The 12429-nt window shown below is 42.6% G+C and overlaps 1 protein-coding gene across 1 annotated transcript in view; it reads right to left on the bottom strand.

Moving 5' to 3' along the window:
* skap2 (src kinase associated phosphoprotein 2) overlaps positions 1–12054 on the bottom strand; it is a 280543-nt gene extending 268489 nt beyond the window's left edge. Inside the window, exons 1-2 of the mRNA XM_063069551.1 lie at positions 11933–12054; positions 1881–1986 (exon numbers count right to left, since the gene is read on the bottom strand). Coding sequence (XP_062925621.1) covers positions 1881–1986; positions 11933–11972 — 146 coding nt within the window. The 5' untranslated portion in view covers positions 11973–12054. The remainder of the gene's footprint in view (positions 1–1880; positions 1987–11932) is intronic.
* Between the last annotated feature and the right edge of the window lie 375 nt (positions 12055–12429).

Raw genomic sequence — 12429 nt, 5'->3', positions numbered from 1 at the left:
GTCAGTACAGGGATGGCCAACCCGTGGCGCATTGGATGATTAGAAGTACTGCATTGGACCCCAGTGATAATAATAAAAAAGTAAGCCTATTCATGCAAAAAGTACTAACCAAAAACCGATTTGTAGAAAAAAAACCTATAACAGGAATTCAAGTAGCTTAGAGTTAGAAATGGGTTTTACTGAGAATAAATCTAAAACTTAGCAATTATTTTCAGTGGTTTTATTATTTCGTGCACAACTTTTGGCAAATGTTATCTTCTTTCACATTAATCTGTTTTGAATTTTAAAAAATGTTCAATGAGTCAAACTAGGAAAGAAGGACTTTTGTTCTGCAGTTGTTCCAAAATTGTTCAATATACGTTTGATACTTGTTTGATCCTGAGGCGCCAGGCGTCTGCACCAGCAGTGTGTCGCAGGTTTTTGCCAGTCAGTCTACAATTGACACTCGTGCGCTATGGAGTTGTGCTTTGTTCGTCCTTTGTGAACATTTGCAGTTTTGTACTTTTTCGAAAATTAAGCCTTGTTTTTACATTCAGTTACCCATCACAGTGCAAAAGCAAAGCAGAAAGTGATAGTAAGTGTGAATTCAATGAACAGTGAGAAAATGAGTTCTTACTTATAGCGGGTCCGTCAGGAAAACCGTTGTGCATTGTTTGTGAAAACACTTACTCACATAATAGAAGACCTGATCTTAATAGACATTATAAAACAAAACATCAGAATGAAATAGAAGGAAAACTGAAGCTAGTGCTTGGGTCTGAGTTACGGAAAGAATATATGATTAAGGAAAAGGAAGAAATCGAGGACTGAGTGTACTCATAATCTAATCTAAAATCAAAAGAAGACAAAATATATTTGTTGAAAGTCTCATCAAGGTAAGTAATGTTTTATCTTGTTTTTATATTAAATCAACGTATCATGTAAAAATGCTAAATATGTCTATATTAACATATTTTTACAAGAATTTAATGGGGGTATAAGAGTTGTATGGCGCATCTGAACTCATGCGTGAAAAAACTGATGCATGGAATGTAAAGGGTTGGCCACCCCTGGGTTAGTAGGCTATTGGTCACATGGGCATAACTGGGTTGTGTGGTCTCACTGGGCCCGAAGGCCTGTAACTGTGCTGTACCTCTAAATAATATAAAGTTCTGCAGTATACTCAGAATAACTTATTGTGATAGTAAGCCATGTAGGGGGTCAACACACATGAAAACTCATTCTGCAACACTTGGTTACATATGATATGCATCTTAAATTCACAAGAACACAGCACAATAAGAACCTCCCACTTGCCTCACCATTCAACATAATCATGGCTGAACTAACCCAGGCCTCACTGCTTTCTCCAGGTCATTCTCGTCAATCCCCTGATGTTTCAAAAATTTAACCACTTCCGCAATAAACACTTCCAATGGGCTAGTGTCCACAGCTCTTGAGGTAGAAAATTTCAGAGGTCCACCACTCAGTGCAAGAAGAAGTTTCAACATACTTTACCTTTATCTTGAAATGACATCCCTTGTTCGAAATCTTCCCAGGCATGAAAACCATTCGACACCCCCATCATGTCTCCTTATGATTGTGTACCTTTTAATGAGATCATCCCTCTTTCTTCTAAAATCCAAAGCCTACAGACCCACCTGCTTAGCCTTCCTTGACAGGTCAATGCTGTCATCCCAACAGTTAGCCCAGGACTGCCTCCAAAAGTGCTCTAACCTGGGTGCATTACTCTAGGTGTGGCCTCAACAATACCCTACATAATTGTACCAGAACCTCCTTATTGCTAAATACCAGTCCTGTTGACAAGGACTGTATTTTGTTTATTTTGATGCCTTAAAGCAACTTAAAATATAAAACATCAACAATCACAAAATCTTTACCTTGTTTTAATAACTTTAAGCTTTCTCAAAAGGGTGTCCCTCTTATCTTTTGCCTTCTTTGACAGGTTTTCTCCCTTTAGTATTTCATTTATAAATACATCAATATCTGAAAAAAAGATGAGAGAATATTTACATTAAGACTGATGGATAAGAAATTCCGTTAAGACCATAAGACATAGAGGAAGAGTTAGGCCATTCAGCCTATTGAGTCTGCTCCACCATTCCACTATTGCTAATTTATTATCCCTCTCAAACATATTTTCCTGCCTTCACCCCATAACCTCAGATGCCCTGACTAATCAAGAACCTATCAACCTCCGCTTTAAATATATCAAAGGACTTGACCTCCACAGCTGTCAGTGGCAATGAATTCCACAGATTCACTATCTACTGGATAAAGAAATTTTTCCTCATCTCTGTTCTAAATGAATGTCCCTCTAGTCTGATGCTGTCCTAGACTGCCCCACTACAGGAAACATCCTCTCCACATCCACTCTACCTAGGCCTTCAAACATTCAATAGGTTTTAATGAAATCCCCTCTCATTCTTCTAAGCTACATTGAGCACAGGCCCAGAGACATCAAACGCTCCTTGTACATTAACCTTTTCATTCCTGAAATCATAGTCATGAACCTCCTCTTTGACGTTCTCCAATGCCAGTACTTCCTTTAGATAAGGGGACCAAAACTGCTCACTATACTCCAAATGTGGTCTGATCAATGCCTTATAAAACTTCAGAGTTACATCTTCGTTTTTCTATTCTAGTCATCCTGAAGTTTATGAGTAACATTACGTTTACCTTCCCAACAAATCAACCTGCAAGTTAGCCTTTCGTTAGTCTTGCGCAAGGTCTCCCTTTGCACCTCTGATTTTTGAAACTTTTAGAAAAAACTCTATGCCTTTATTCCTTCAACCGAAGTGCATGACCATACATTTCCCAACACTACATTCCATCTGCCACTTCTTTACCCATTTTCCCAATTTGTCTGAGTCCTTGTCTGCTTCCTCAACACTACACCTATCTTCGCATTATCCACAAACTTGGTCACAAAGCTATCGATTCCATCATCCAGTATCAGTGACCAATAAGAAAATTTGAAACGGTACATTTGTGAATCCCTCCACTGATATTTTGCTACCATGAGCCTCCACTGGTACATCTTCGAAGATAAGGTGCTCCTATTTATATTATGTAGGGGAGGGGAGGGGGAATAGATAGATATAGAAATGTCAATGCTATCATGGAAACAGTACTGGTTCTAGCTAACAAATGAGTAGCTTATTTACTGTGGATTTAAAAATCAGTGCAACTTGCTTTGCAAAAACAATTCATTTCATAACTTTTCAATAAGGCAGGAAATGCTTAGCATTAGAATTATCTTCAAATTTTATGCAAGTCAGATTAATCAGGAAGGGCCTTGCTAAACATGTCCATCTGAAATGGAAAATAAAGGACAAAACTAAAGATGCATGGCAAAGATTACTTATACAGTCAATAAATATAACATAACCTATTGCCATATATTTAGCCAATGTTATTTCAGAAAAATTATGCTCAAATTCATAGAAGGTTGTTTTTCACAAATGGGTTTGAAGAAAATCTATCACTAAATCAATTTAATGTCTGTGTTATAACTCACATGCAGCTGACCATGGAACACGGAATCATGACAGTCAATTGTTACAACCTACAGGCATAAAGCTGCAGCCCATTCTGAGAGCTGAGGCTCATTTGTGGAAGAAATGTCATGTTTTGCCTGTAACTATGCATGCACAGAATTGTTCAACTATAAGGAAACTGACAGACAATTTTGGATCAGGCTGTTGAATACGGGAAACAGATTTGAAAAGATTCTTCTTTCTAATGAATAATAGTGTCCTCTATGAAAATGGTGAAATGGCACTGCCGAGATCAAAGGCCTATATTTAACAATAATAGGCTTAAGCAGCTGAGACTTCTCATCATAGGGAAGTACAGGCTTCAGTGGATTTCATTGGGTCCTTTAAAAATAATATAAAAATTAGATCTGGTCTGCTTGTGCACAAACTGCCAACAAGTGCACTGATTAGAAGAGATCTGAAGGAATTTCCAAAATGAGAACATAACAAAGTGTTATATTGCGGGAATATTTTACCCAGTCATTCTAGGGTGCTGGAATTTGTTTGGGCAGCACGAGAATCACTGATTATGGTTTTCACAAATTGACTGCAAGTCATCTCTTAAATTATTAGCCTTTACAGATAATTGTCTCTATAGGTGCCACATTTAAGTTTACTAATGAGTCCACTGTCATTAGCCTAATCAAAGGTGGTGATGAATCAGCATATTGAAGGGAGATTGAAAATCTGGCTGATTGATGCCACAACAACCTCTCATTGAATGTCAGCAAGACCAAGGAACTGATTAATTGACCTCCGGAGGAGGAACCAAGAGGTCCATGAGCCAGTCCTCATTGGAGGATCAAAGGTTGAGATGGTCAGCAACTTTAAATTTCTCCATGTTGCAAAGGATCAGTTCTGAGTCCAGCACGCAAGTGCCATTACGAAGAAAGAACAGCAGTGCCTCTTCTTTCTTAAGGCTGATTTATTCTTTTGCATACGGGTAGTTGTGTCAGCATTGCTCTGCAATTCACCGCCAAAATGCTAGTTGCTGGTGGGGTTTCTATGCCACTGTGTTGAGTTTCTTCGTGAGATAATATGGACGAGGAAATGCATTTCAAATATTTTCGGATGTCGGCAGGTAGACTTGACGATTTGGTTCATCGTCTCCAACCATTTATTTTGCATCAGTTTACAGACATGGCAGATAAAAGCAACCGGAAATACGTATAAGAAAATGCGATGCTACCAAGCTGACCAATCACAGTTGTTGCGGTCTGTGTCGCCGCGACGCGAGTTACATTTTTGGGGAGGTGCACGTCACCCTAAGGCGTAGGGTACGCGGTACCTACGGCGTACATTTGATGCACAAGTATAAATCAGCCTTCAGAAATATGCGAAGATTCGGCATTTCATCTCGAAACTTGACAAACTTCTATAGATGTGCAGTGGAGAGTATATTGACTGGTTGCATCACGACATGGAATAGTAGTTGACACAGCCCAGTCCATCACAGTTAAAGCCTTCGCAACCACTGAGCACATCTAATGTTGCAGGAAAGCAGCATCCATCATCGAAGACCCCCAGGTCATGGTTCCTTCTCACTGCTGCCATCAGGAAGGTGGTACAGGAGCCTCAGGACTCACACCACCATGATCAGGAACAGTTATCACCCCACAACTATTGGTCATCAATGAGGATAACTTAGTGGCCTAATATTCGATCTGTCTGCATATTTTTGGAATGCAGAAGAAAACTGGAGCACATGAAGGAGATGCACACAACCATAGGGAAACCATAAACACAGGAGATTCTGCAGATGTTGGAAATCTTGACCAACACACACAAAGTGCTGGAGGAACTCAGGTAACATCTATGGAGTGGTATAAACAGTCAATGTTCTGGTCTGGATTAAGGATCTCGGCTCAATACATTAACTGTTTATGTATCAACCCTTCCACAGATGCTGCCTGACTTGCTGAGTTCCTCCAGCATTTTGCTTGTATTGCACAGCAAAACCACGTAAACTGATCACAGACAGTGCTAGAGGTCATTATTGAAGTTTGATCACTAGATCAGTGAGGCAGCAACTCTCGTAACTGTGTCAATGTTCTAGCTCCTGTCTAAGGCTCAGGAAAACTCAAATTCTAGCTTGGTTTCCATCCAAAAAACGTTGAATTTTTGAAAATCAACATGATTACTGATTGTCTAATTTCTTAAATCTATTTAATCCTTGTAATTTGAAGATATAATATTTTTCATTGGGTGGCAGGTGGAGATACATCACTACCAAAAGAGATGTAAGGCATTCCTTCCCTCTGTTAGCCTGTAGGTCGCCCTTGGGCAAAGTGTTAGCAACTGCTTAGCCCCCTGATCAGGGTTATGTGAAGCCATGGGAGCAGGTGGTGCATGGTCATACGAGCAGCTGGTACATATCACAAGTCCGGGTGATGCAACCACAGACACCAGGCAGACAATCTCTGAAGAATATTGATAATGGCTGGGGTCATCCACCTTGTAAAGACAGTACCCAAAAGAAGGCAATGGCAAACCACTTCTGTAGAAAAATTTGCCAAGAACAATCATGGTTATGGAAAAGCCATGATTGCCCACATCATATGACATGGCTAATTTGGTTCCACTCTAGTTCTAGGCTGACTGGTTATGCCTTTACAGGATCTACAGACTGTGCCTAATTTGGTGCTTGATGGTGTGAATAAATGACAACCAAGAGAAAATCTGCAGATGCTGCAAGTCCAAACAACACACACAAAATGCTGGCGGAACTCAGCAGGCCAGGCAGCATCTGTGGAAAAGACTACAGTCCTACTGAAGGGTCTCAGCCCAAAACATCGAGTGTACTCTTTTCCATAGATGCTACCTGGCCTGCTGAGTTCCTCCAGCATTTTGTGTGTGCTATATAGATAAATGGGGTGCCCAAATGCTACACACATCTCCTGTCATCTTGTCATGTCATAGACATAAGGTGCACATTGGCTACCAGGACGATTCAGGAGCAAGGGATTCCAGATTTGATATAGATGTTACATTTTCACAAAGGAGAGTTTGAAATTGCCAATAGAGTACTCCCTAATTAGAGGAGGACGCAGGAATATCTTGCCATGATTGAACTTGGAGCCGAGTCAATCAACCAACAAACAAAAGCACCTTGATTTGTGTGACATACACTCAGTGGCCACTGTAATACCTGAGTGAAGGTTTTGCTACAAGCCCACAGATTACGATTGTATATATTTATGTTTATTCTAATGATCTACAGTACCTCATGGGTACCCATATTCAAAACACAGAACATTACAGCATACTACAGGCCCTTTCAGCCTGTGGTGTTTTTGCCAGCCTTTTAACCTACTCTAAGATCAGTCTAACCGTTCCCTCCCTCATAGCCCTCCATTTATCTATCATCCATCTGCCTAAGAGTGCCTTAAATGTCCCTAATGTATCTGCTTCTACCACCACTGCTGACAGCACATTCCACACATCCACCATCTCTGTGTAAAAAAAAACTTTACTCACATCTCCTTAAAATTATGCCCCCTCATGTGAGCCATTTCCACCCTAGGAAAAAGTTTCTAACTTTCCAATCAATCTATGCCTCTTATCAACTCACCTCCTTTCATTGTACCTAATAAAGTAGACAATGAGTGTATGTTCATGGTCTTCTGCTGATGTAGCCCATCCACTTCAAGGTTCAGCATGCTGTGCGTTCAGAGATGCTCTTCTGCACACCACTGCTGTAACGTGTGATTATTTGAGTTACTGTCACCTTGACAGCATGAACCAGTCTGGCCATTCTCCTCTGACCTCTTCCATTACAAAGTGTTTTTGGCCACAGAACTGCAGCTCGCTGAATGACTTTTTTGTTGTTTTTTGCACCAATCTCTGTAAACTCTAGCGAATATTGTCCTTGAAAATCCCAGGAGATTAGCAGTTTCTGAAACATTCAAACTACCCTGTCTGGTATCAACAATCATTCCACAGTCAAAGTCACTTAGATCACATTTCTTCCCCATTCTGATGCTTAGTCTGAACAATAACCAAATCTTTTCATCACGTCTGCGTGCATTTATGCACTGAGTTGCTGCCATGACTGGCTGATTAGATATTTGTATTAATGAGGAAATGTACAAGTGTACCTAATAAAGTGGCCACTGAGTGTATGTCCTTGATGTCTTTCACTTCATTCTTACCAATATTCCTCAATGCCACACTCCATGCAATGTGGTCAATTTCATGCTATGTCTGGAATCTCTAAACTAAAGCCACTAAAATCCCGAAGCTAAGTGGCTGTAGTGTGATCCAAAATAAGAATTGGCGAGCAGTTTACTACTGGTGAGGGACTATGGCTTGGTAGCTTAATATCACTCCGCTATTGATTGAGTAATGGCATTTTAATAAACTGAATTTCACCTGCTATTTTGCGGTCAGGGGATACCTGGCAATTTTTCACTTTGCTGGGTGTATGCCAATGCAGGATCTTATTGCAACAGCCGGGTGAAACAGCCTTCAGTACAACAGTTGGGATGCTATGTGGTGCCACAACCTTTGCTATATCTCAGCTAAATGGCTGTCGGCTGGCTTTGTTGACTGGGGAAAGGGCTCGGGACCAATGCAGGATGGACGACAGACTCAGCACTTCAGGCTAAACACTGTGGCAATTTGCTCCAGCCTGATCTTTAACATTTGCATGCTAGACCCTGCCGTTATTAAGGATTGGGATATTCTTGCAACCTTCCCTCCACTTTGCTATTTAACTGCTTTCCTTGATTTATCAGATTGAAAAATCGCAATCTGACCTATTCACAAGAAAAGTAATCTGTCCTGTTTGCCGCAAGGCTGCTCAGCTTTGCCTACTGCATGTTGCTTAACACATATGTTGTTCCGTGTTGCAGCTTCACATGCTTGGCATCTCAATTTTTTGGTATCCCTTCAACACACATCTCAGCAGGGGTTCATAACCCAGTTTGATTGTAATAGCTGAGTGAAGGTTTTGCCACAAGCTCACAGATTATGATCGTAGACACATATGTTTCTCCTAATGATCTACAGTACCTCATAGGTACCCATTTTCAGAACACTATAGGCCCTTTAAGCCCATGATGTTTTGTCTACCCTTTAGCCTACTCCAACCCTTCCCTCCCACAAAGCACTCCATTTTTCTATCATCCATGTGCCCCTACCTAAGAGTCTCTAAACTGTCCCTAATGTATCTGCCTTTATCACCACCCCTGGCAGCCCACTGCACACATTCACCATTTCTGTGTAAAAAAAAAACTTCCCTTGAATCATCTTAAAATTGTGCCTCCTAGAGCTAGCTATTTCCACCCTGGGAAAATGTCTCTGGCTATCTACACTGCCTATGCCTCTTATCATCTTGTACACCTCTACCAAGTCACCGCTCATCCTTCTTCATTCCAAAGAGAAAACTTCTTTGCTCGATCAACCCATCCTCATAAGACGTACTCTCCAATCCAGTCAGCATTCTGGTAAGTCTCCTCTGCACCCTCTCTAAAGCTCCCGCTTCCTTCCTATAATGAGGTAACCAGAACTGGACACAATAATCCAAGTATGAGCTGCCTCTGCCAGTCTGCATGAACACACAATGAACTTGACATTTGGGTGAACCTGGGCAGTCATTACTACCCACACCATCTGAGACAGATGAACATGCCACAGTCACGCTGGTTCAGTCACCAAATACTACAGACTCAATCCAGCATTATGCCCTTCCTCCGCATCATCTCCTCTCCAGTAGAGAAATCAAATGCATTTTGGGTGATAGGACTGCAGAGCTCTTGCCTTCCGTCCACAGAAGTGACCATGACCCTCAGGGTAGCCTGCCACTTTAATTCCCAACCCCATTCGCACTGTGATCTCTGCTTGTGGCCTCCTGCTCTTCAAAAAAAAAATCCTCCAATGTAAGTTTGAAGAACATCAACTCACCTTGTGAGTGAGTACATTACAGCCTTCCAGATCAATTATTGAATTATATAACATAAGATAGTTCATTCTTTCTTTCTGTCTGTCTAGATCAGAACTGGCACTATTTTGGCTAATTTGTCTTTTTTTCTATTTGCACAGTCAGGCCTGCAAGACATCACAATCAGAATCAGCTCATTATCTCTGAACTATGTTGCGAAATTTGTTGTTTTGTGGCAACAGTACAGCACATGTCCCAAAACCTTGCTATCTACGGCACATAACGAGCACAAAGCAGCGATATGTGCTCCCAACTGCCAATTTGCATCATTTGGTCTCACCTATCAGAGATATTTCCTTTGTCCTATCAATCCATTGGCCATCTCCTCTGCTCCAAAAACTGACCCTTTCCTAACTTGCTTTCAGATTTCCAGCATCTGCATTTTTGTTTGATTTTTATTTCCTTCCAGTCTTGGCCATCTCAAAGATGCAATCAAGCTATTCCTGTTGACAGTAGCCATGTAGAGTAAATTTTGTACCCTTAATACATCCAGTGCTTCTTCCATCAACGTGGATGAACAGTAATTAATCTGCTGAGGGAGCATAATCAATAATAATCAGCCCTTGCTCAAATTTAATCTAATGCCTGAAATTGGGACTCGAGCAGGAATTCCCAGTCTGGGGACCACAGACCCCTTGATATGTTATTGGTCCATGGCATAAAAAAGGTTGGGAACCCCTGGACTAGAGCTAAATTTTAAACTTGAAGGACTACTCCCCTATTCCTAACCCGTGGTGGGTCTGTCCTACATTCCTAACCTCTCTCCAGCTCCTTGGTATGAACATTGAATTCTCCAACTTCCGGTAATTCCCTCCCCCTCTCCCAGCTGCCTATCACCTCCCTCAAGATTCTGCCTCCTTCTACTACCCATTGTGCTTTCCCCTATTCCTTCTTCACCTTTCCTGCCTATCACCTCCCTGCTTCCCCTCCCCACCCCTTTATCTTTCCCCTTACTGGTTTTTCACCTGGAACCTACCAGCCTTCTCCTTCCCACCCTCCCCCCACCTTCTTTATAGGGCCTCTGCCCCTTCCCTCTTCAGTCCTGATGAAGGGTTCCGGCCCGAAACGTCAACTCATCGTTTCCACGGATGCTGCCCGACCTGCTGAGTTCCTCCAGCGGGTTGTGAGTGTAGCTTTGACCCCAGCATCTGCAGATTATTTTGTGTTCCTAACCTCTCTAGTGGATCTGTCCTAGCAGAGGGGTGGTAGGTGCCCAAGGACTGTCATTTGAACATTGTGAAGTTTGATGGGGTGTGAAGCTGTTGCTTAACCAAATTAATGAACTGCTTTCCCAATGTAGACACATTCCCAGATGTTTTTGAGGAACAAAAGTGTTGCAATGTGCCATTCAAAACCTAAAATTCAAACTTAGCTACTTTACAGAAATCAAAAATTTTTCTCTTATAGGCCCCATGAAATGATAATGAGTACAATATTATCTTCAGCCAAAAGTCTGTAATTTACCCCAAAACTGCACTTTTCACCAGAGGAAGTATTTTTAATAAGCGTCACATAATGTTAAAAAGTAACATATCTGAGCCACTTCCACAAAAAAAAACACAATTTCCTATTTCCAGAAGATGCTAAGAGTTTCGGGAATTATTTTTTCTCTGGGGGTGCACGTATCGGGTCTAACGTTGAAGCTCTTGCTTGGCGCCGGGAATGGTGGCGTCAAAGCAGATAGATGGCTGAACGACATAAATCGTCAAATGAGCGGAACAGAAGGGCGCCTTCGTAGGAAAGCAGAAAATGCAGGAAGAACTCAGACAGCATTAACGGGGATACAAAAAAGTTCCGAGGACCGAAGTATTAACTACTTTCTCTTTTTACGGTACTGCTTAACTGACTGATATTTTCCAGCGTTTGGCTTTCGATAGTTGAATCCGCAGTTTTATTTGTTTTCCAGAGTTCCTAGTTACTTTTGGTCAACTTTCGCAGAGGATTAAACAACGCTTGGCGACCTGTATTTCTTCTCCGCTTGACTTACAGAGCGTCTGCGCATTAAAAGTAAGCAAATATCTGTCAACTGAGGGTGAACTTCAGCCGGCAAACCTGACGCTGGGAAGTTGACAGGCCGATGGGCACAGGTGGGGAAGAGCCGGCACAGGCTGCGCGCAGTCGTCCGCTGCGGCTCTAATCCTCGCCGAACACTTGCCACCTGTTTCAGCCACGCAGTGAACCATCCATCTGGCCCCGGCAGGAGCCGATCCAACTCGACGCTGGTGTAAAACTACCGCCAGGGGTAGAAGCCCTGTGCCGGGTTCAACTTCTCCAAGCGTCGCTGCAACTTCCCCTTTTTCACTTTCCCCAACTCCGGCCAATTCAGCCGAGTTCTCACCAACTTGACTCTCTTGTATTTTTGTTCACGGAAAATCGATGAGTAAAGGAGAGGGGACCGTGGCCGGGGGCTGGCTGGGAGGGTGGTGGGGTGGGGAGGGGGTTTGAATTTTACCTGCAACCAGGCTCTTTACGTCCTCTGGGAGTTGCTGCATCTTCACCCGCCGCCCCTTCGGTGTTACCGGCGAGCGCTCGCTCCACGCGGAAGTGCCGCTCCCAACGCGCGCGGCCGGACGGTGGGGCGGGAGCGAGCACGCGCGCGGCCAGGGCTGGAGCTGACGTTGCGGCCGGCGTCGCTGATTGGAGCAAAGATCGCCATGGGTGAATGGGGCGCGCGCCCGCCGCTCGCCGTCTGCCGGGTTTTGGTGGGGTGGGGTGGGGTGGGGTGGGGGGGAAGGGGGAGTGATCTGCGGTAGCTGCGCGGGGCAAACTCACAATAAATTACAAAATAGTGCCGGAAAATAGAATAACGAAATAGCATTAATTGAAATCAGAATCAGATTTATTATCAAGAACATATCATAGTCATACTTTATTGATCCCAGGGGAAATTGGTTATTCCCCCATGACATGTGTTGTTTTGCAGGGCAGTACAATGCAAAGACAAAAAAT

Source organism: Mobula hypostoma, chromosome 17, assembly GCF_963921235.1.
Source record: "Mobula hypostoma chromosome 17, sMobHyp1.1, whole genome shotgun sequence".
Taxonomy (NCBI): domain Eukaryota; kingdom Metazoa; phylum Chordata; class Chondrichthyes; order Myliobatiformes; family Myliobatidae; genus Mobula; species Mobula hypostoma.
Note: the sequence above shows the minus strand (reverse complement) of the source record. Positions and strands in the feature narration are given on the sequence as shown.